This window comes from Aythya marila (assembly GCF_965140915.1).
Source record: "Aythya marila genome assembly, chromosome: 27".
NCBI classification, from domain to species: domain Eukaryota; kingdom Metazoa; phylum Chordata; class Aves; order Anseriformes; family Anatidae; genus Aythya; species Aythya marila.
In genome coordinates this window covers 1548389-1570643 of record NC_139068.1, presented here as the reverse complement: position 1 = coordinate 1570643, position 22255 = coordinate 1548389, and the positions used below count along the sequence as shown (strand labels likewise).

The 22255-nt window shown below is 57.4% G+C and overlaps 1 protein-coding gene across 1 annotated transcript; it reads left to right on the top strand.

Moving 5' to 3' along the window:
* Nucleotides 1-834: 834 nt before the first annotated feature.
* ONECUT3 (one cut homeobox 3) lies at nucleotides 835-21450 on the top strand. Its single transcript, XM_082780240.1, has 2 exons — nucleotides 835-1888; nucleotides 20860-21450. The coding sequence occupies exons 1-2, from the start codon at nucleotides 859-861 to the stop codon at nucleotides 21150-21152; spliced, it is 1323 nt and encodes a 440-aa protein (XP_082636366.1). The 5' UTR covers nucleotides 835-858; the 3' UTR covers nucleotides 21153-21450.
* The last annotated feature ends 805 nt before the right edge of the window (nucleotides 21451-22255 follow it).

Here is a 22255-nt window from a genome sequence, read left to right as displayed (position 1 = left end):
AGGGGGGGCGTTGGGCACAGGTCCTTTGGGAGCACACACAAGGGTGGGGACAGCCAGAGGTGCGCGTGGGGGGGGGTGTCAGCCAGATGGGGGGGGGTCAGCCAGATGTGCGGGGGCACAGGTGTATGCGGGGGGCACCGCGCAGCGCCGCCAGATGTGCGCTGGGTGCCCGGTGGGGGAGGGGAGCACCGATGGTGGGGGAGGTCACCCTGAGGGGTGGGGGTCAGCCCCTGGGGGGGGTCAGCTCTGGAGGGGGGGGGCATTATGGGGGGTGTCACTATAGGAGGGGGTCAGTTTCAGGGAGGGGGTCACTATAGGGCAGGAGGGGTGCGCAGCCCCATGCGCCAGGCACCTCCGTTCCCAAGGACCGGGGAAAGCGGCGGGGGGGGGGATATGGGGGGGGCGGCACGGCTCGGTTCGGTGCGGGGGGGCTGGGGGGGGGGAACGGGGGGGCGGGGCGGCGCTGACGTCACGCCGCGGCCCAGAGCGAGGCTGCCGGGAGCCGGCGGCCGAGGCGCGCCGCAGCCGCCCCGAGCGCACGCCCCGCGCCCCGCTCCGCTCCACGCAGCCCCCGCGCAGCGCAGCGCAGAGCAGAGCCGGCAGCGCCCCGAGGCCGGGCAGGGGCGGCGCGGCATGCCGGCCTGAGCGAGGGGCGAGGGAGATCGATCCCCGGAGCGCGGAGTCTGAATTAATCCGGGCAGCAGGCGCGGGGAGGGGGGGGGCGGTGGAGGAGGAGGAGGAGGAGGAGGAGGAGGAAGAGGAGGAGGAGGAGGAGGAGGAGGCGGCGGCGGCGGCGGGGCTGGGGGAGGAAGGCAGCGAGCGAGCGGGCGAGGACAGCGGCAGAGCCCGGCGGCCACCATGGAGCTGGCGATGGAGAACCTGGGCAGCCTGCACGGCGTCCCGCACTCGCAGCCCGCCGAGCTGCTGAGCCCGGCGCACGGGCGGCAGGGCTCGCACCGCAACCTGGTGCCGCACGGCCGGCCCGCCATGGTGTCGGGCATGGCCTCCATCCTGGAGGGGGGCGACTACCGCGCCGAGCACAGCCTGGCCGCCCCGCTGCACCCCGCCATGAGCATGTCCTGCGAGTCGCCGTCCGGCATGAGCCTGAGCAGCACCTACACCACGCTGACCCCCCTGCAGCACCTGCCGCCCATCTCCACCGTGTCGGAGAAGTTCCACCACCCGCACCACCACCACCACCACCACCACCCGCACCAGCGCCTCGCCGGCAACGTGAGCGGCAGCTTCACCCTCATGCGCGACGAGCGGAGCCTCGCCTCCATGGGCAACCTCTACAGCCACTACCCCAAGGACATGCCGGCCATGGGGCAGCCCCTCTCGCCGCTCCCCAACGGGCTGGGCAGCCTGCACAACGCCCAGCAGCCGCTGGCTCCCTACGGCCCCGGCGGCCACTTGCCCAACGAGAAGATGCTCTCGCCCAACGGCTTCGACTCGCACGCCGCGATGCTGTCCCGGGGCGAGGAGCACCTGGCGCGGGGGCTGGCGGCCCCCAGCTCGGCCATGATGCCCCCGCTCAACGGGATGCACCCGCACGGCCACCCGCACGCCCAGCCCGGGGGCTCGCTCCTGGGCGAGCGGGAGCGCCAGGCCTCGGCCGCCGGCTCGCAGCCCGGAGCCTCCGGGCAGGTGGAGGAGATCAACACCAAGGAGGTGGCTCAGAGGATCACGGCCGAGCTGAAGCGCTACAGCATCCCGCAGGCGATCTTCGCGCAGAGGATCTTGTGCCGCTCGCAAGGGACCCTCTCGGACCTGCTGCGGAACCCCAAGCCCTGGAGTAAGCTCAAGTCGGGCAGGGAGACTTTCCGGAGGATGTGGAAATGGTTGCAGGAGCCGGAATTTCAGAGGATGTCGGCGCTCAGGCTCGCAGGTAGGGCACGGCGGGGGTGCGAGGGGACCGACACGCGTGGGGACCCTTCCCAGGAGCGCCCCGGGTAGCGGGGAGCCGGGTCGGGGCCGGGTCGGGGGTTACCGAGCCTTACGAAGACAAGGATGGAAATTCTCCTCAATGCAACCCCCCCGCCCCGGGCCTGCTCCTGACAGCGGGAAACGGGAGCTCGGAGGCGGCAGGAGCCGGGTGCTCACGGCACTGTCCCTCGGTGGGCTGCCTCTCCCCCTGGGGGTCGTTTCCCGTGCGGTCCCACCCGCTGCCCCGGCCCCGTTTTCCCCCCCGGAGAGCCACCGGTGGGGCCGCGTCGCGCTTGGCACCGCCGCTGAGTCCCCGCAGCCCCGGCTGCGCTGCGGGCAGGCTCCTGTCCCTCCTCCGTTACCGGGGGCTTGCACCGGGGAAGCCGTGCTGCTGCGGGGAAGGGGGATGGCGAAAATCAGGGGGAGACACCCGGGGCTGCGCTCCGCTCCCCGGGGCACCGCAAACGCTGCCCGCAGGAGAATCGCCCGGGGGAACCGAGGGTTGCCCCGGGGACGCACCGCGGGTGCGGAGCGCACGGAGGCTCCGCGCCCAACCCAGCCGGCGAGGCTCGTTCGGCCTCAGCCCGGCGCTGGGCCGAGGGACGTGCGTTTGCTGGGGGAAGAAAAGAAAAAAAAAAAAATTACACACATGCACAAAAAATGCGTTTTCTGTGCGCGGGGGCTCGGAGGGGTCACGATGTTGGTGCGCGGACGAAAGGGCAGGAGAGCTGGAGGAGGTGTCAGAGCCCCCCCCGCCACCCTCCCGCATCCCCGCTCCTCCGCACCGGCCCCGACAGAACCGCTCCAGGGCTCCGCGGGGCCAGGCGGGGGTGGCCGGGGGCTGCCACCACCCGGGAGAAAAATTGCGGAGATCGCAGCTCCCGGGGCGACCGGGCAGAGTCTGGCCCGCTGGGGGCTGCGCACGGCGAGGAGCCGGCCGTTATTTATGGAGGAGAGCAGCGTTCATATGTATTTAGTGTAATTCAGTTGCTCTTTAATTAGGGCAGGGTAGTGGCATCTTTTAGTTCCAGTCGATGCCCTATTGAAAAGCAGTTAATAGAATGCAAATTGTTCCTGGCTTTACAAGGTTCTGGTAAATAAAGATTTAAACACTGCCGCGATCGGCCGTTTAATGCCCCCGTTGTTCGGGCTAATTGAGCGGCGGGTGGCTGCCTCCTGGCTCGCCAAAATTTGAAATAATACCCGTGGTTTTGAGGGTGGGAATGAATCCCCGGCTCGGGGAGGCTGCGGGAGCTCCGTCCCCCTCGGCCCGGCCCGGTGCGGCGGAGGCCGGGGGAGTCGGGTTCTGCCCCCGCTTCCATCGCTCCGGTCGTCCCCGAGCTGTCGGGGGAGATTTATTTTCCTTAAAATGGTTTTTAATTCCTTACGCCGCGTTTCCCTGGGTCCCAGCGGCGCTTTGCGCAAAGAGACCATATTTCCGGAAATAGAAAATCCAAATTTCGTAGGGACGGGGGTTTAATTCTCTGCTTTCTGCGAGGACGATCAAATACAACGCACCCCGCGAGGAACTCGCCTCTGCTAAACCCCGGCGACCCCGACTGGACCAGGCCGTGGCTCTCACCCCACCGGGCCGCCCCACGGAGGATCCGCCGGCCGGGCCTCCACTCAGCCCCGGGCCTCCATGCAAGCCCGGGCCTCCCCACAACCCCGGCCTCCCCGCGGCTCTCCCCGCTTTGTTCCCGGCTCCCGGCCCCACTGCCGCCCCGCTGGGGCCCGGTTTCGTTTCGTTCTCCCTCCCCCCCATAGCTCTCGCCCCTCGACGGGCGCTCCGGGACGCCGGGCGGAGGCTCGGGGTGCGCGGGGCTCCCCGTGCTGCCTTTGTCCCGCCGGGAAACGAGGCCGGGGGAGGCCGCCGGGGGAGTGAGACCCCACGGCCGCCACCGACCCCGTTCCTCGACGGCGCGGCCGCGGCTCGGCCCCACGCCCACGGAAAAGGCGCTTATAAGGGAGGGGGCGCGCCGGGAGTCGGCGATCCCCCCCCCAACCCGGCCGTCCTGGGGCCGCGGTTCGATCCTGCTCGCTTTTTTTCCACCCCGCCGCTGCTGGAGGGGCCGTAGGGCCGCGACTACCGCGCGGCGAGCAGCCTGGCAGGGGCCGGCCTCGTCCCCCCTGTACAAACACAACGGAGGGGTTGGGGGGGTCCAACCGGGGGGACCCGGGCCGTTCGCCGTGTTCAGGAGCCCACCCGGTGTATTAGTCCGAGGCAGTAAATCGCGGATCGATAAACACGCCGGGCCCCTCGAAATGGCAATTGCTGCTTTTCTCCTCTTTCCACTCCAATTCCCCCTCTCGCCGCCCCGTGCGCAGATGAACCATTAATTATTCAGCCGGGGCCCGGGCAGAGCCGCAGCGGGGGTGGGGGGTGGGAGGTGAGGGGCTGCGGCCCCCAACGGCCCCGCACCGCTCCCTCCGGTGCCGGGGGGGGGGGGACATTGGCTCCGCTCCCCCCGGGGGGTCCCCAAAATAGGGGTGCCCCACGGGGAAGCATCTGGGCAGCAGCTGGCGGTGCCCGTCCCGTCCCCTCGGGCCATCCATCTCGGACACCCGCTGTCACCGCCGCATTGTGTCCCCGTGTGTGTCCCCCTCCCCGGTCCAGATGCAGCTCTGCAAACTTCGTGACCCCCCTCCCCACACACACACCCGTGATCCTCGCGGGGCTTAGGAGGCCCCACGGCTCCGTGCAAGGAAGTGGCTCCGTTCTCATGGGCTCAGCTGGGTCCCCGCGTGTCCGCAGAGGGCAGTGGGAGTCCCCCCACCACTCGTCTCCGTGGGCACTCTCCCATCCTCTCATGCTGACAGCCGGTGGGTGCCCTCCCACCCTGCGTGCCCGTGGGTGCCCTGTAGGAGCCCCCGCTCCTGCGCACCCGCGTGTGGACACCCCGTCCCCGCCACGGGTTTATTCCTGCACGCAGGATTTGGGAATCCTCCCGTGGTTAGAACCTGGGAGAGCCAAGACCTCGTTGTGGCCTTTTAGCTTCGTGTCCATTTGTGCTAAACTCGGCCAGAAACCATCGGCCCGTGGTTTTCGCCTTGCCCCGCGGGCACGCAGGAACACGCGTGAAATTCGGCCGCTCGCCCCAGGGCTTTGAGCCACGGCTGGGATTCGAGGCCGTCTGAGAGCAGCCGGGGTCGCCCGGCCCGGTGGCAGCGCGGTCCCGAGTGGGTTCCCGGCACGGCCCGTCTCGGCCCAAACGCCCCCGGTTGTGCTGCCCCGGGGGGGCCGGGACGGAGCCGCCGCTCGCTGCGGGCCGGGAGCTTCGCTGAGCGCTGCCCGGACGCGTTTTCGTTTTCGTCTTTTGCTTCTATGTTTCTTTCCCTCTCCCTTTGCCATTTTTAAAAAATTTCTTGTCCCTTGTATTTTTGTTTAATTTCCCTTTACTTTTTTTTTGTTGTTTACGTTTTGTTTTCGTTTTTCCATTTCTTCTATTTTTCCTTTCCTTTCCTTTCCTTTCCTTTCCTTTCCTTTCCTTTCCTTTCCTTTCCTTTCCTTTCCTTTCCTTTCCTTTCCTTTCCTTTCCTTTCCTTTCCTTTCCTTTCCTTTCCTTTCCTTTCCTTTCCTTTCCTTTCCTTTCCTTTCCTTTCCTTTCCTTTTTTAAAATTTCTTTTCTTTTTGATTCTGTTATTTTTCTTTCTTTTCTTTTCTTTTCTTTTCTTTTCTTTTCTTTTCTTTTCTTTTCTTTTCTTTTCTTTTCTTTTCTTTTCTTTTCTTTTCTGTTCTGTTCTGTTCTGTTCTGTTCTGTTCTGTTCTGTTCCTACTTTTTCACCTGCTCTCCCCGACCGATTCTCCGTCACTACCCGACCGGGTGTCGCTATTCATAAAACCAAAAGCACCCCGACAAACGAAAACCCCGAAGGCATCAGCGCGGGGCTGAGCCAAAGCAAAGGGCCACAAATGCCCGAGAGCTTTGGCAACGCCAGTAATTAATGCCACTAATTAATACCTCGAGCTAGCACTCCGAATCGCCAGCACAAGGGACATGAACACGCTGCGGAAAACCTGGGGGAATAGGGGAACATCGGCCGAGTTTTGTTTCAATTTCAGCTTCACTCCAACGACTTCGGCCCAACCGCGGTGCCCCCACGGCAGCGGCCCAGGGCAGGGAGCGCGGAGCCCTCCCAAGGGTGCCTGTGAGAAGCCCCCCGGCAGCGGGGCGCCTCCGCGGCACCGGAGCGATTTGTTTCGCTGCTGTAAACCAGGGGAAAACCGCTGTGAAGGGCTGCAACCGGGGCCGCTCCTCACCTTCCAGCCCCGGCAAGGGGCCGAACACCCGGATATAAAAAAAGAAAGAAGAAAAAAGAAGGAGAAGGAGAAGAAGAAGAAAAAGAAAAAGAAGAAGAGGAAGAAAAAGACGAAAAAGACGAAAGAAAGAAAGAAAGAAAGAAAGAAAGAAAGAAAGAAAGAAAGAAAGAAAGAAAGAAAGAAAGAAAGAAAGAAAGAAAGAAAGAAAGAAAGAAAGAAAGAAAGAAAGAAAGAAAGAAAGAAAGAAAGAAAGAAGAGATGGAGAAGGAGAAGAAAATTAAGAAGTAGAAGAGGAAAAAGGAGAAGGAGAAGAAGAAGAAAAGGAAGACGAAGAAAAAGAAGGAGGAGGAGGAGGAGAAAGAGACGAAGAAGAAAAAGAAGAAGAAGAAGAAGAAAAAGAAGAAGAAGAAGAAATAGGAAGAAAAAGAAAAGGAGAAAGAAAAAAAAAGAAAAAGAAAAAGAAAAAGAAAAAGAAAAAGAAAAAGAAAAAGAAAAAGAAAAAGAAAAAGAAAAAGAAAAAGAAAAAGAAAAAGAAAAAGAAGAAAACGAAAAGGAGGAAGAAAAAGAAAAGGAGAAAGAAAAAGAAAAGGAAAAAGAAAAAAAAAGAAAAAGAAAAGAAAAAGAAAAGAAAAAGAAAAGAAAAAGAAAAGAAAAAGAAAAAAATAAAATGAAAGAGGAAAAGAAAACGAAACGAAAATAAAAGAAAGTAAGAAGGGGAAGAAATCCATTTCCCCCAGGGAACCCCTCTTTTAGCGTTATTTATTCTTATTTTCACTTGGGAGTTCAGGCGCTAATAACAGCACCTTCCCTCCGCCGGCGCGGAGCCGCCCACCGGGACCAGCCGGGACCCGGCGCCTCCAGCTCCGCGGGGGCGGCCGCTGCGCGCCCCGCACACCCCGCACCGCCCCGCACCGCGCCCCGCATCCCGCCCCGCACCGCCCCGCACGGTGCCGCACCGCACCGCGCCCCGCACCGCGCCGCCTCCCTTATCAGCGCGCCGGGGCCGCCTCGCTCCGCCCGCAGCTATTTTTCTGTTTGCTCCTAATCTGCGCGTCAGAAGGGGCCAATAAACCTCCCGTCGGTTAAATATTAAATCTGCCTTCTCCCCCCCTTCCCCACGAGGAAATGGGCTCCCCGCTCCGCCGGGGGCAGCTGCGCACCCCAACCCCCGGACAACCCTCCCCAGCACCACCCCGCACCCCAACCCCAAAACCCCTCGGCCCCGCCGAGTTCCTCTCGGCCCTGCCCTGGGGAGGGGCCCAAAGCCGAGCCCCAGCCTGCGGCTTTGCGTGCAGTCACCTCTCGGCTGTCATTTTTTTGGGGGTGTCCATTTGGGGTGGATTTTTTTAATTTTTTTTTTCTGGGTGTACGATGTGGGGGCGATTTTTTTTCCCTCTGTCCTGTCAATCGCCACTGAAACCATAAGGGAGAGATAACAGAGAAGAGAAAACTCTCGCAGTGACCTTTGAATCAATTTGAAAAACCTCATTTAACTGATAAGTCTTGAAAGGCCCAGAACTAATTTGAAAATACATCTATTAAAATCTCATTGCCGCTGCCTGAGAGCTGCTGGGCAGGGTGTGCGAGGCAGACTTCCTGGGGTCGGGGGAGCCGGGAGAGCAGGTTTAAACCCTGGTCAACAAAGAGATTGCAGAGCTGCCTGCAAAATGATGGGGCTTAAACCAGGAGAGAAAATAAGAATATTAAAAGAGAATTCATCTTTCTTCCCCTGCTGGTGGGGAAAGGGGAGATTTACAGCATTTTCCTGCCATAACCAGGCGCAGAGTCTGGGATTGCAGACAGAATATTGGATTTTTTTTTTTTCCTCCAGAAAACAAATCCAATATTTTCTCATTCTGCTCAGTTGCAGGGCCGGGCAGCTTGCGCCGTGGAGAGGGGAGCCGTTGCCTCCGGAGAGGCTGGGGCCACCGTGGGGGCTCTGCCACACACCCACCCTGGGGGCTTCTGTGCGGGTTCCTGAACAAACACCAAAATGGGGACAAAACGTGGGTCTGGGGCTTGTGGGACCTGGATGGGCCTGAGCAGCGGCAGATTTCTGGGCTGCTCAGTCCCTGAGCTGCCAGGGTGGGAATCCCTCGAGCCACTGCGCTGCTCCCAGGCTTGGATGCTGCAAATCACAGGCCTGAAGTTGCAGGCGGTTCGCCATCTCTGCTTGGTTTTTAAGCACCTGGTGAACAAAGCGGAGGAAGGGGAGGGATGGCTGGAGATGGGAGAAGACCAGCAGCAGGGCCCAGGCTCCCTACTCCTGCTTTGGGATCGTCCCCGTCCCCTCTGCACATACTGGGCACGGCGCCTTGCCTCTGCCAGCAACCCTGCAGCAACACCTGGGTGTACAGGAACCAAAAATCCTGCATGTACAGGAACCAGAAATCCTGCACAGGACACTCCTCCACTCCTGGGCACTTGAATCTCCCCATGCAAAGTCTTTGCACATCACCAGTGAGGCTGTTGCCTTGCGGTGCAAACAAAAAATTAAGAGGAAATTTTTAAAAATCCAACCAAAAGGGCTGAGGCTTTCCAGATCCCCACAAATTCGGGACACAACCTGTCCCTCCCATCCAGACTTTGGGGTGCAGTTTTGGGGTTGGCTGTGTTTCCCACAGGTGCCACAGCAGAAGCACCCCAGCCCGGTGCAGTATTTAGGGGAGAAGTTTCCCACCATGCTGCCTAATTCCCCGAGGATTGTCAGCATGCAGCCCTCCACCCTGGAGCGCTGCAGAAGGCTTTGATCCATCCTAGCCCCAGCTCCACGCGTGCACACGGTTCAGCCTCAGCTCCCTTTTTGGAGCTGAGCTGCCACGAGCGAGGTATGAGCCCGTGGCTCAGCATCGAAATAAGGATGTTTGAATTCCGATCAATCCAGGATGTGCTTTTGGCTGTTGCCTTCTACCTGCACAGCATGAAAGGCAGCGGAGAGGGGCTGGGGTCAGCCTCTGCCTTCAAACACTGCTCAAAAAGGGAGCAAAAAAAAAAAAAAATCCTCCTCCGGACCATCTGTCCGCAGCTGAAAGCAAAGCTGGGTGGGTGCAATCGGCAAATGGGCGATAGGCGAGCGGCGCAGGGCTGCAGCGGGGCGGCCGGGGAGCAGTGAGCCGGCGGCACGTTTCAGCCGCCGCCGCCTGCGAGTGAATTTATTAATGGCTCCTCCGCGCACGACTGTGGCAATCGAGTGGCAAGATTTGCTGATTAAACGGAAATTCAAAATCTCGTTAATACCTCAAATGATATAGATCATCTTCAGCAAGATTTAAACCCAGGAAGGGGCGGACAGGCAAAATGGATGATGGATTTTAGAACATTTTGGGGGTTGTTACGGAATAGCGAAACAAAAAGCAACCTGGATTGTCTTGTGTTGAAAGGAGTTAAAACACTGAATGTTTTAAAAAGATGGGGCTCCCACCAAAATAAAGACTTTTTATTTTTATTTTTATTTTTATTTTTATTTTTTTTAAGTATTAAAAAAAACATGCACATTTACACGAACATGGTTAGGATTTCAGGAATTATATTGTTATCTATCTTAAGTTATATGTTCAGTTAGGGGTATGCACTACAGCTCTTTAAAGCACTGGTGGCTTTTGGAGTGCGAGAGAGGTTCAGAAATCATTTAAATTTTAAAATCATTTTAATCATTCAGTGCAGTTCACTGCATTTTGCAGGCAGCAAAATTAAGGCCCACTGTGTTTTGCTTGGCTCCGGTCAAGCAGCTGCAATGGGGCTGGCGATGCTGCACCACAAGAGCATGTACAGTGACCTCCGTCCATGTCAGCTGCGACGGGCGAGACATGGGCAGGGATGCTGCAGGGATGCTTCTGTTCCCCTTCCCTGGCAGGTACCACTTTTTTCCCATTACTTGGGGATCAGTGCTTGTCCTTTCCTTCACCTTCTTGTCCCCTGGGTTTAACTTAAAAGCTCTGCCCTGCAGGACCGTGCTGCCCTGACCAAACTGTGCCCTTATTTCCTCCAGTGTCTCTTGTGTAGAATATGGTGTCCCTGTGAATTTGGGGTGGGGAGCAATTCCTGACCTTGGGGAAGCAGGGGTGCCCCACTGATCCCTGCTCAGGAGCCTAAGGAGCGGCTCGAGCCTTTAGAAAGCACAAAGAGAGACCTGGACCCGCCATCCTGGCTTTGCTGTGAACCTCTGTGGTCATCACTCTTTATTTTCTCCACCCAAGTCTGAGGCAAACACACGTACAGAAATCACCAAGACCCCAACCCTTTGGGGTCTTTGTGTCCCCTGGGGCTCAGCACAGTCCCATAGAAGATGGAGACAGAAAATCCCCACGCAGGAGGAACCAGCGCTGGCTGTGCGAGGGGCCTCGCTGGGCCTTGCCGTGGGTTCCTTGCTTGCAGACAGGCAAGAAAAAACATGAATGACAAAATATTGGGGGAGGAGGGAAGGAAGGAAAAGCAAATTGCAACTTCTGTTGCTTATGGCACAGGCAGGGCTAACCCTCTCTTGCTATGGGTGCTCCAAATGCAGCACTGCCAGGGGAGCACGGAGAGCAGGGGCTGGGAGAAGCAGCTGCTCAGCCCCATCCAGGCAGGAGAACTGAGGTCTCCTGGTATGGGTGTCAGCATAGGGAGCCGTAAAATCTGGGGCCAGCAGGCTCAGCTTCGGTCCCTGTGCCCCACATGCAGTGCCACAATGTGACCGAAGGGATGTGAGGGGTGGCTTTGCCATGGGTTGGCTCTTCAAGCATCCACACTTCCCACCCGGCTCACCCCGTGCCTCAGTTTCCTCTCATGTACAGTGGGGACGACAACACTTCCACAGAGTATATCAAGTAAGCGGTGCCGGGTTACTAAAGCCGATGAACTCTGCGATGTTTTGTAAAAGGCCAGGTCTTTAAGCAGGAAGATTAGCTCCAGAGAGCGATGCCCCTTTGTGGGAAGTCATGCTACCCGTGGCTGATAAAGAGCAGGTAATGAGCAAACTCTCTCCATTAGGGATAAAATTGCAAATGTATTCGGAGCTGCTGACGGGTGATGGTATCAGGGGCTGACAGAGATATCAACGCGTCTGCCTCTGCAGCCGGCAAAGGCTGCTGCCATTGCAGAGCTTTGAAGAGCACGAGCGACAGCGGCATGCAGCCTGTCCTGGGGATGGGGACAGTGTGCCGCGCCAGCCCACTGCCCACGGGCACATGTCTTGGCCACGCTGGTGGCATGCATAATTTTTGCATTAATCTGCCCGTACTCTTTATTTTGTACCATCTGTTATTTGGCCTGCACACAACATCTGCACAGAGAAATTACAGCCCTTGATGTTCGGATTCAGGATGGATCTCCATGGGGTTTGGTGTGCTGGTTGTTGGTGGACGGAGCAGTGGGATCAAGGGCAGCATCAGACCCAGTCTGGCTCTAAAAAGTGGTGGAGTTGGTGCTGTGGGAGTTTCTGCTTCCAGAGCCTCTGGGATGGAGGTGTTCCCACCCAACCATTCCCCAAACTGCAAGGAGAAGGAGCAGGACATTTGGCATCGTGCTGCTTTTCTTCCGAGTTACCCTCTCACATAGGCAGAGTGATTCAAGATTTCAATAAAAGGCCTCTGCAAATAGATCCATGGATCAATGCCTGTCTGAGAACTTTAGTTCTTTTGGGTGGGTGGGTGACAAATTTCACGTGTTTGGTGACATTTCTGATGTGGAAAAAAAAAAAAAAAAAGTGTCCACTGAGTTCTCCCATGGCTGCAATGCTCCAGCTCAGTGAAACCCAGGCGCCTCCACCAATTGTGGTCTGGATTCTGCTCCAGACACCCACAATATCCCAACCCAAAGACAAATGCATCAACTCCAATGTTTTACTGGAACTCCAGGAAAATTTGTCTCTCCAAACACAGAGGTTTGCCAACATTGATGTTTGTGGGAGAGCTCTGTACAAGCATCGGTACTGATGTGCAAGGCAGCCAGGAGTGGGTCTGTGCCTGATTTGGGGCATTTTAGCAGCTTTCCGTCAGGTGTTTATATTTAGGGGCTTGCTTGTATCACATCTGCCTTGCAGCTGGTCAAGATTTTGGATGGTTCACAAATGGGGCAAAAAATGCCAAGTCAAAAAATGCCAATGTATGCTGTTTTCATCAGATTGCTTGCACATAAAGAGAAAAAAAGAGAAATTGAAAAAAGTCACCCAAAATCAGTACTCTCATTCAGAATAATGCTGATGTCAAAATATCTTTCTTTAGCCTAAGAAAATTTGAAAGCGTCTCCGAAACTGAAACAACCTTTTCCACCCCAAACCAATCATTCCCAGCAATGCAGCTGGCTTCAAGGCTTTAAGAAATAAATGGGTGATTCCTTTTCTTTCTTTTCTTTTCCTTTTGGAGCCACCCCCAAATGTGGGGTGATGTGGGTGTGTGGGCAGGAAGGATGAGCGCTGTGCCCATGTGTGCGTGTACCCATACAAGACAGTTACTTGCAGATGGTGATTTCTTTGGGCTGGATGTTTTTCTGCATGCTTAGGACCAGAGCCAGGGCCATTTCCAGCACGCAGGATCTTTCTGAGTTGTGTTTTCCATAGGGCTTGTGCGTTGTCTTTGGAGATGTCTTTATCTCACGCTGGTGCCTCTGGCTGTGCCAAGCATCAGCAACCGTCTGGGGGATCCAGTGGAATCTAGTGTCCATGCTGGGGCAACTGAGGGGGACAGGATCTGGCCCCAGCTACCACCACCCTCTGCAGGAACCCCAGCTGTTATTTAAACTGCCTCTGTAAAAAATTGAAGAAAGGACAGGAGGGAGAACGTGGTGGAAAACCAGTGAAAACAAAGAGCAGAAAACCGCTGGGCTGCATGCAGCTGAGCCTTCAGTAGAGCTGCAACACCCACCAGTGATTGCTCTCCTTTCAGTCCTTTTTCTCTTCTTTTTCCTTTTATTCATTTCCCTATTCCTTTCCTTTCCTTTCCTTTCCTTTCCTTTCCTTTCCTTTCCTTTCCTTTCCTTTCCTTTCCTTTCCTTTCCTTTCCTTTCCTTTCCTTTCCTTTCCTTTCCTTTCCTTTCCCGTCCTGTCCTCCCCCTGCCTTTTTTTTTTTTTTTTTTTTTTTTTTTAATCCTTTTCTTCCCCTTTCTTCCATTTTTTTCCCCTTTCTTTCCCTTTCTTCCTTGGAACATTTTCCCCAAACAGAACCTTTTCCAGAACACAACTACACTTACTCAAGGAGATAACCTCCTCTGACCAGACCACAGACATCCAGCCACACTCCCCCAGCCATGGTGCTGTGCCCCCGGCTCTGGGGGGTGTCCCTGGCCTGGCAGGGCCACTCCTGCACCCACAGACCTACCAAAGACCCCCCAAACCCCTTCGTGCCACGTTCCTCCTTGCACACCCCAGGGCCAGCACCCAGCCAGGCACGTCGCCATCAAACTGATGTGCCAGCAATATCCGACGCGGAGTTAAAGCCACTCGTGGGAGTTTCAATAAAATCGACCGGGCAGGATCAATGCTCTGCACCAGCTCCTCCCGGCCTCCCCAGCACACGGCGCGGGGCCGGAAAACATCCAGGGCTGTGAAATGCGGGAGGGGGCCGGGCAGGGACCTGATTACAAATCCATCCCATGCTTGCCATGATTAATTGCTTCGTTACCAGAAGCAGCAGCTCCACGCGGGGGTCATCTTTAAAGGCAACAGCGGGGCGGAAGTTTCCTTCCGTGCTCCCGATCCCAGCGAGGGGAGGTGGGAGCCCCCTGCCCACCTCAGCTGGGCTGAGGGCGAGCCCTCAGCACGCTTTGGGGCCATGTTCAGCGCTGTCCCCCCCACTGGCTCTGTTGGTTGTTGGAGCCAGTGCCTCACCAGCCACTCGGAAGCCACCTCCTGAGGCCGGGGAGGGGTCCCTGAGCCCCCCCAGCTCATGACCGCAGGGCAATGATGAGCCACATGCCTCTAGGCATGGCGAGGGCAGGATGCGGCCCCAGGCCGATCCCTGCTGGGTGCATTGGGTCTCCATCTTAGGGGACGGGCTGAGTGGCTGTGGGGCAGCAGTGGGGTCATGGATGAAGTGACATTGGGGCAGCAATGGTGCAGTGTGTAGAGTGACTTTGGGACAGCTTTGGGGCGACAGCTTTGGGGCAGTATACGCAGTGTATGCAGTGACCCTAGGGCAGTCAGGGGCAGTGTATGCAGTCTATGCAGTGACATTGGGGCAGCTGTGGGACAGTGTATGCAGTGTACACAGTGTATGCAGTGACACTAGGGCAGCCAGGGGCAGTGTATGCAGTGATACTGGGGCAGTGTATGCAGTGCATGCAGTGACACTGGGGCAGCTGTGGGGCAGTCTATGCCGTGTACACAGTGACTTTGAGGCAGCCGTAGGGCAGCCACGGGCCTGGTGCAGGCTCCTCGCTCCACAGAGCCGCCCCGCCACCAGCAGCCCTTCCAGCGCCTCCCGGGGCTCTGTGAGCCCTTCCCCCCCCCGAGATACGAATGGACCGCCCCAGCCCCGTGCACCAGGGGCGGTGGGAGCGCCCCATCGCGCCGAGCAGGGGGGGGACTCGGGACGCCCCAGCCCCTCGGCGGCAGGGGGCGGCCGGCACGCGCCATTGGGCAGCGGCAGGGGGCGTGCCCACCCGTGACCCCGCCCCTCGGCGGGAGTGCCGCTGTCGGTCCGCGGGGGGGCGCCAGCGCGGCGGGGACGGCCCATCGCGGCTGCGGCGGGGGGGGACGGGCGGCGAGGGGCGGGCCGAACCATTCCGTGCTGAGGGGGAGGGCACGGGGCGCACCGGGCGGCTCCAAGGCCCCAAAATGGCGGCGGGGCCCCGCGGCGGGGCGGGCCCCGGGCCTCGACGGCGGCCGGGAGCTGGGGGGACCCTGCCCCGGCCCGGCCGTGCCCGGAGCCCCCAGCCCCGGCGGGGCAAAGCCCCGGTGCCCAGCCTGAGGGCTGAAGGCTCTGTGGTTGCACAGTGCCGCAGAAAAGCGGCTGCCGTTGGAGAGCTGCCTCAGCCGAGCGCTGCAGGAGCTTCCCACCTGATACACCCGCTGGGGTCAGTCAGGAAATGCAGAAAACACAAGGAAATGCAAAAAACACAAGGAAATGCAGAAAACACAAGGCAATGCAGAAAACACAAGGCAATGCACAAACGCGTGTTTCAATTTCCCCCTTCTCCTCTCTCACACGAGGCGACGAGCTGCCCTGCCGGCGGTGATGCCGGTGTCACCCAGCCTGACCACAGCACTTCATTAGCGCTAATTTGTGCCGTCACGCTAAGTGGCGGGGAGTGGGGAGCAGGGACGGGGGCACGGAGCATGGCCAGGCTGCCACCAGGCACCCTGACCCGGCCCTGCCTGCTCCCTGTTGCACAGCAGAGCAAAAAGCACAACGGAGATGCTGTTGGCAGCCAAACCCGGTTTTCTAGGCAGCTAAAAGTCGTCTCTTCGTGTGCCCAGGAAAGGGGTCAGACACAGCCCAGGGCTGGCAGGGCCGCAGGAGGTTGTGTGGAAAGGTCAAGAATAAAACACAGCAAACACTGCGGGATGGTGCCAAACGCACCTGGATCGGCCGCAGCTTGTTGTTCATGTCCCCTCACACGTGCTCTGACCAAACTCGTTAGCTCTAGGATTGGAAAAGCTGAAAATAGCCTGCCATTGAAATACAGACAGTGCTTAGAAAGTACAGGAGAGTCAAAAGGAGGTGTTCCACAGCACTGGCATCGCTGCTTTGCTTGCTGTGGATCAGAAGGAGCTGCGTGTCGGTGCGACGTGGCTGTGCAGTCTCCACCAGCCTCTGCAGCTCCCAGCCCAAGTGAAGGGCTGAGGATTTGTTCCTTTGCTTCCAGTCCCTTCCCTCCAACTGCCAGCCTGCATAGCTCTAAAAGCTGTTGGGGACTCAGCTGGGGACACCAGTGCAGGTGGCTGGTGATGCCTCACAGCACCATGCATCTCTATTGGAGCCGCTTGTTGGCACGAGTTGCCAAAATCCTTCACAAGGGAAGGAAAATACACCCAGCAACGCACACGCGAGTGCTTCATCTCATCTCATCTCCTAATCCACAGCGTTCAGAGGAAGATTTAATTTGCTGGGCTCGAAGAAGCGCTCACCCTGCAGCATGCTGGCTGCATACCAATGACCAGGGGCTCTCCCCAGCTGCGGGAATCATCCTCCGGCAGCTCCTGGGGACACCCAGGGGGAAGCCAAAGCCTGAGGGGCTGCAGAAGGGCAGCACACAGGAGGCTCTGCACCAGTGTGCTTAACACTGAAAAAGACTGAAATTCTGCTGGGGAAGCCTATTTGTGACAAATCTCCTTGGGCTTCTTTCCTACACCATAAAGAAAAGTCAAACAAACCTCTTGCAGTTACTAAATTGCCTCAGCTCTGAGCATCCTGGCCAGCCCAGCTGTGGACCAAGGGGTTCTTCTTTTGCAGATGCAGCCCCTTGAGCATTGTCCCAGACTTTGCTCCAGATTTGGGGTGCAGATGCCATGATGTTGATTCTGTTCAGGATAAGCCAGGGCTCATCCCAGTTTGCTCATAGCCACAGACACTAAAACCTGGAACTGAGACAGCCCAGGGCCTATAGCCTTCTCCACTGGAGCCCCCAAATGCTCCTCTGCCCCTTCACACTGCTGCAAGCCGATTTGACAGGGAGAAAAGCTGGTATTTTTTCCCCCTAACCTCGCTTACAGCCAGCATGCTGGCTCTGAAAGCCCCTGGCTGTCTTTTGTGATTTCAACAAATCACCAGCACTTAAGCAAAGTGGGCAGAAAATTACAGGTTGTATTGCAAGTGAATGGAGAGGGAGAGCACGCTGGGGCTGAGAAAACAGAGGTTTGCGGGTATAATAGAGAAACCAGTGTCTGGCAGGCTGCGGAAGCCTACAAAGCCATCAGGTATTAGTTAAATGCTTCGTGGAGTTCACGCTGCGAGGCATAATCGCAGCTTCTGAACAGCAGCCATTTGATTGTCTCTATTATGTCCCTTTAGAAATGATTTGGGAGATATTTTGCTTTGAGCTGTCAAGGTTAAGTCAAGGAAAGCGCTGTCCCTCTGACATAAGTCTCCAAGGAGGCAGAAACCCTTGGCAGAAGTCTTCGGGGAAAGTGGTTGGGATGCCGCTGCTCTCAGAGGTCTTTCCTCATGCTTCTCCCTCTGAGCTTGCTCCTTGACTGTTCTCCCTGTGTTTTTTCTGCTGTCAGATGAGCTGTCTTGGGGATGAAATACCAGTCGGATTGCATGCCTAGTGTCCTAAAGGAAGGGTCTCCGTGCAATCGCCTTGTCCAAATGCATCTGTCATTCCCTCCTTGTAACTCCCGCTCTTGTTGGCTGCTTGCAGCCAAGCCTGGCTGAGCTGTTGAGGTCTCAGAGGTGCACACGTTCAGTGAGCCAGGAGGAGAGAAGGAGAGGAGAGGAAGGCCTCCATAGTGGGGATGGGTGGGCTCAGCCCCACACTGCCCACCTCTGCGCTATGGGGAGCTCTGGTCCTTTTCCCCCAGCGTCAGTCCTGGTACTGCAGACTAGCCAGGGAACAGACTCTGTGCTTTGGGCATTGCTAAATAAATATCTCAGAGGCAGGCATGGAAGCTGTCCCCAAGGACTGGGGTCAGACCCAGAGACCCCAGAGGGACAGGAAGGAGAACATCATTAAGCCATGGATGAGTGATTTGGAGTTCAGGGCTTATGGGGAAAAAAAAAAAAAAAAAGAAAAAAGAAAAAAAGAAAAAAAAGGATTCAGAAGCACAAAAAACTGTTCCATGCTGGCCTGGGTGGGAGTCTAAGCCATGCCCTGCTGTCCCCTGTCCCCACTGCCTTTGGGGATGCCACAGCCACACTGGGGGGGGGGAGCAGAAGGACCCTCCGCGGGGGGGTAGTGGCTGTAAATAGATCTGACCAGCGTCACTATCGATTTCTGCTGTGCGGAGCTGTAATTAGATGGAGCTGGGGAGGGGGGTGCTGGGCTGCGTCAGCAGGAAAATAAATTAATAAATAAACAAACGAGCACAGGAAACACAGGATGCATCCACCGCCTCATCGCAGCCTAAAAATAAGGGGGGAGGGGGGTAGGGGGGTGCATAGCAGGGCATCACCTCTGTCCATTGTCCATGCAATGCTCAGCACCAGTCCTAGTGCTGGGGCATGGTTTGGCCAGCAAGACCCTGACAGTCAGTGTTTGCCTCAGAGCTGTGGATTATTAATGGGCGACTGGTTTGTGATAATTATTTGTAATAACTGAAGCAGGGAGTGAGAAATGTGGGTTTGCAAAGCCAACATGCTGGGTGATGGGCTGGCCATCCCGCACCACCGGTGGGAACGGGTGCTGCTGGGCAGGGCAGGATGGATGCCGGGGGCTTTACTGGGATCGCAGCAGGCATTTCCCATGGGGGGATGTCTATATTTACACACACCGATACACACCTGCTGTATGTATGCTGTATGTGCCATCCGTGTGGAGCAAAAGGGGTGGGTGCAGGGTGCAGGGTGCCCACCCACGCTGCCAACACGGGGCTGGAGCCCAGCATGCCGGGGGGACACCGGGGGACACAGGGAGGGCATGCAGCAGCGGGGGGTGCAGGGTCCATCAGGGTGATGACGTGCTGCTCCACACCAGGGCGGGGGGACTTTCTCCATTTGTTTTTCTGGGGGGCATTTGGGTGGGCATCTATTCTTAATTTTAAATCATGTCTGGAAAAAAAAAAAAAGTCAAATTTTCTATAAAGGCTTTTTTTTGTTTGTTCTTTTTGCAAGCATCTGATGGTCATAGGGTAGGTTTCCACTCAACCCTTCTCTGGTGGCTATTTGAGTATGGTGCCCCTGGGACAGGCTGCACCAGGGCTGGGACTGTCTCTTGTCCCTGCGGATGCTGGTTTGCAGCCTCTGGACTCAGGGAATTTTGCAAACCTTGCTGGGGGAGGAGGAAGGGAGGGGGAGGAAGGCTCTAAGGCTCTCTGCTTTACCAGGGACAGCTGATTTTGACTGAGTGCCCACTGAGGACCGAGCCCAGCAGCCAGGGAAAGGAGGTTAAATGTGTTGGGTGAATTACCTGCTTTGCTGAGCACGAGGCCTCCCCAGGTTTGGGTGGAACGGGGTGAAATCATCCTTCTCTGTGAGCTCAAGGTGGTGCAAAGAGGACCTGTAGAGCAGGCGAGCTGCATCAAAAAAAAAAAAAAAAATTAAAGAGAGAGACCTTGCTCATTCTCTAGCTAGGAAGAAGTGACTTCCAGCACCCTCCTATTACTCCGAGGCTGCATGGCTCCCTGATGTTTTACCCAGGCTGGCAGGGGAGGTGCATCTGTAGAGCAGGCAGGTGGTCACCCCAAGGCAATCAACGGCCGTGGACCCGCGGTGCTGCCCCATCGCTGCCCTCAGCCCTGGCTTCTGGCCCCTCCAAGGTCCGCAGCAGCTCGACGAGGCTCCTGGAGGTGCCTGCAAGTGGAGAGCTGCCATCCAGCCACCTCCCAACAGAAAATGCCTCAAAGTTCCCTCCCTGCACAATCCTTTGGAAGAGCCAAACCAAGAAACCCACAAAAAAAAATGGGGCAAGGGTGGGACTTTCCTCAGAAAGTCTTTAGATCACATTTTCCTGGCTGTCTTGCTCTCTTGTGAGCTTCCCAGGAAGAAACAGTGTGTGCCCAGCCTTGCCCAGGTCCTGACCCAGCCAGGTCCCTGGGCACCCTGATGTCCCCTTGAGGCTCAGCATGGCTTTGTGGTGGACCTGCTTTGAGTGGGGACAGTAACCTCCACCAGCCTCAGTTATTCTGTAATTTGCTAGAAAAATATCATAGCAAAAGGCACTTTTTCTCCCCATTCCCACTGACCGTGTGCCTGATATTCCTGCAGCTGGCATTCACGTATTTACCACAATGTGCATGCTGACCTCCCTCTGTTCCTCGCAGTCCGTGTGGTGCTGTCAGAGGGGCTTTCCTGGCCCCAGCTGCCTGTCCCCATGTGCCACCCACAGCCCCTCTGGCCTGACCTACCACAAAAGACAATCAGCAGGGAAGACTTTTAATTAGGTGCAGGCTCAACCTGATGCTCGTGCCAACAGAGCTGGTCGTGAAGCCATGCAGGGAGCCTCAATATCCTGGAGCTGCAGGTGGCTCAGGCTCTTCTCCAGCCTCTGGAGGCAGGAAAACCCTTTCCAGAGCGGCTGCAAATGAGACCGATCATCCAGCCTGTGCCTTGAGACGTCAGCTGCAGCCCAGCCAGTCCCCCCGTCCCCATCCCTGGCTGTTCCCTGTGTTTTGCAGCTGGCAGCTGGATGTGATGGCCAAGAGATGGTCCCTGAGTGGTCCCTGCGAGAACTGCAGATGCGATGAGGAGGCAGTGGAGACTGGAGTGCAGCAAGGGAGGGAGGCTGATGAATAATCCCTGTAATTTGGGAATGGAGCAGGTCCCTGTAGCTGTGGGAGCAGAGGCAGCCCAGTCCTCAGTCTCTTGTCCCAGGGTCAGCAGCTTATGCTGAGACTTGTTGTTTTCCTGGGTGGCCAGAGGTGCTGAGCTTCTCACAGGCTTTGCTCATGCTGATGCAACGGGCTCTTGTCCCACCCCAGCAGATGTTTGGGAGGACCAGGGAGGAAGAGGAGGGAGGCAGCCAAGGGAACGGTGGGCAAAAAAGCCAGCAGGTTCCCCTGGAGGGAAGGGCCAGGTTTTGGGAGGCAGCCAGGCAGCCTGCCAGTGGGCCAGGGTGGTCAGCACCGATTAATGGCCCTGTTCTCTCTTTTGAACATTTAGCTTGCAAACGCAAAGAGCAAGAGCAGCAGAAAGACAGGAGCCTGCAGCCCAAGAAGCAGCGGCTGGTCTTCACGGACCTCCAGCGCCGCACCCTGATTGCCATCTTCAAGGAGAACAAGCGCCCGTCCAAGGAGATGCAGATGACCATCTCGCAGCAGCTGGGCTTGGAGCTCAACACTGTCAGCAACTTCTTCATGAATGCCCGCCGGCGGTGTATGAACCGCTGGCAGGAGGAGCCAGGCACCAACCCCGGAGTCCCCTCTTCTTCTACAAGCACTTTCTCCAAAGCATGATGTCCCCCAGCCCTCCCTGGACATCCCTTCCCGGACATCCTCCTCATGACAAAGCCAACCCAGCCTCACACGCATGCCCCGAGCCGAGCGGGGTGGGTGCTTTTGGGTGCTGCATGTCCCTAGGCCTCCCGCCCCCTCAGCTGGGTGTCACCCGTGGACGTGAGCCTGGTGCCACGTCCTGCTGCCACCTCCTCCCAGCTCGAGGAGCAGGGACAGGGCTTGCAGCCAGGCCAGCTCCTTCTCAAAGGGTCTGGGAGGAAACCCCCGTGGAGCGAGGGATGAGGGATGAGGGGGCGAGGTGCTGCTCTGGGAGACCTCACAGACCTCATCTTTACCCAGCTGTCAGGGTCTGGTTTTTGGGGAGAGGGGCACCCCATCCCCTCCTGTTCCCCCCCACAACTTCCACCTCCAACACAACCACCTGTAGGGTAGAAGGGTAAAGGCGGAGGGGATGCAAGAGGTGGAGTCGTGGGGCCAGGTTCTTGCACAACCCTGTTTTGCCAGGGCCAAAACCCTCGTTGTTTAAGGCAGGGGATGGGCAGGGAAGATGCTCCCTGCATGCCTGGAGGTGACCCCAAGTCTCTGGTTGCTGAAGCTTTTTGCTGCCCTAAGTGCAGCAGGCTTTCCCAAAGCAGCCAGACCCCCTTTGCCATTGAAACCTGGGCTCACCTCTCCCTCAAAGCTTTTGGAAACCCACCCAGGGGCATCCCACAGCCCCGCTCTCCTCCACAGGTACCTTCCTCCACTCCCCTTCCCAGAAACCCCCAGGAGCACCCACCCCACAACCTCCCAGCCCCCCCATGCACATGAGCACCCCGACCCCATCCCCGGGTCCCCCTGAGCGACTCCATGGGCCCGAGCATCCCCAGCGCCACGGCCAGCGGGCACCGCGGCCGCACCACCTCGCGCCCATGCAGGTCAAGAAGCACATTTTAGCTACAGAAATCGGGTATTTAAAAATACTAATTGTTTGAGAGGAGACAGGAGGAGAGACTTGGAGCAAAGGATCGCATCTTTCACGGCAACCAGCTTGGGGCCAGGCTGGCTCCAGCATTTGCCACGTGATTTCTGGTTCACTTTTGGGTTGAGGAATGAACTCAGAC

Excerpts from the sequence above, each read along its gene's own strand:
- ONECUT3 (XM_082780240.1), top strand. The coding sequence starts at position 859 with ATGGAGCTGGCGATGGAGAACCTGGGCAGCCTGCACGGCGTCCCGCAC. Across the intron at positions 1,889-20,859 it reads GTCGGCGCTCAGGCTCGCAG|CTTGCAAACGCAAAGAGCAA; the intron begins GTAGGGCACGGC and ends TTGAACATTTAG.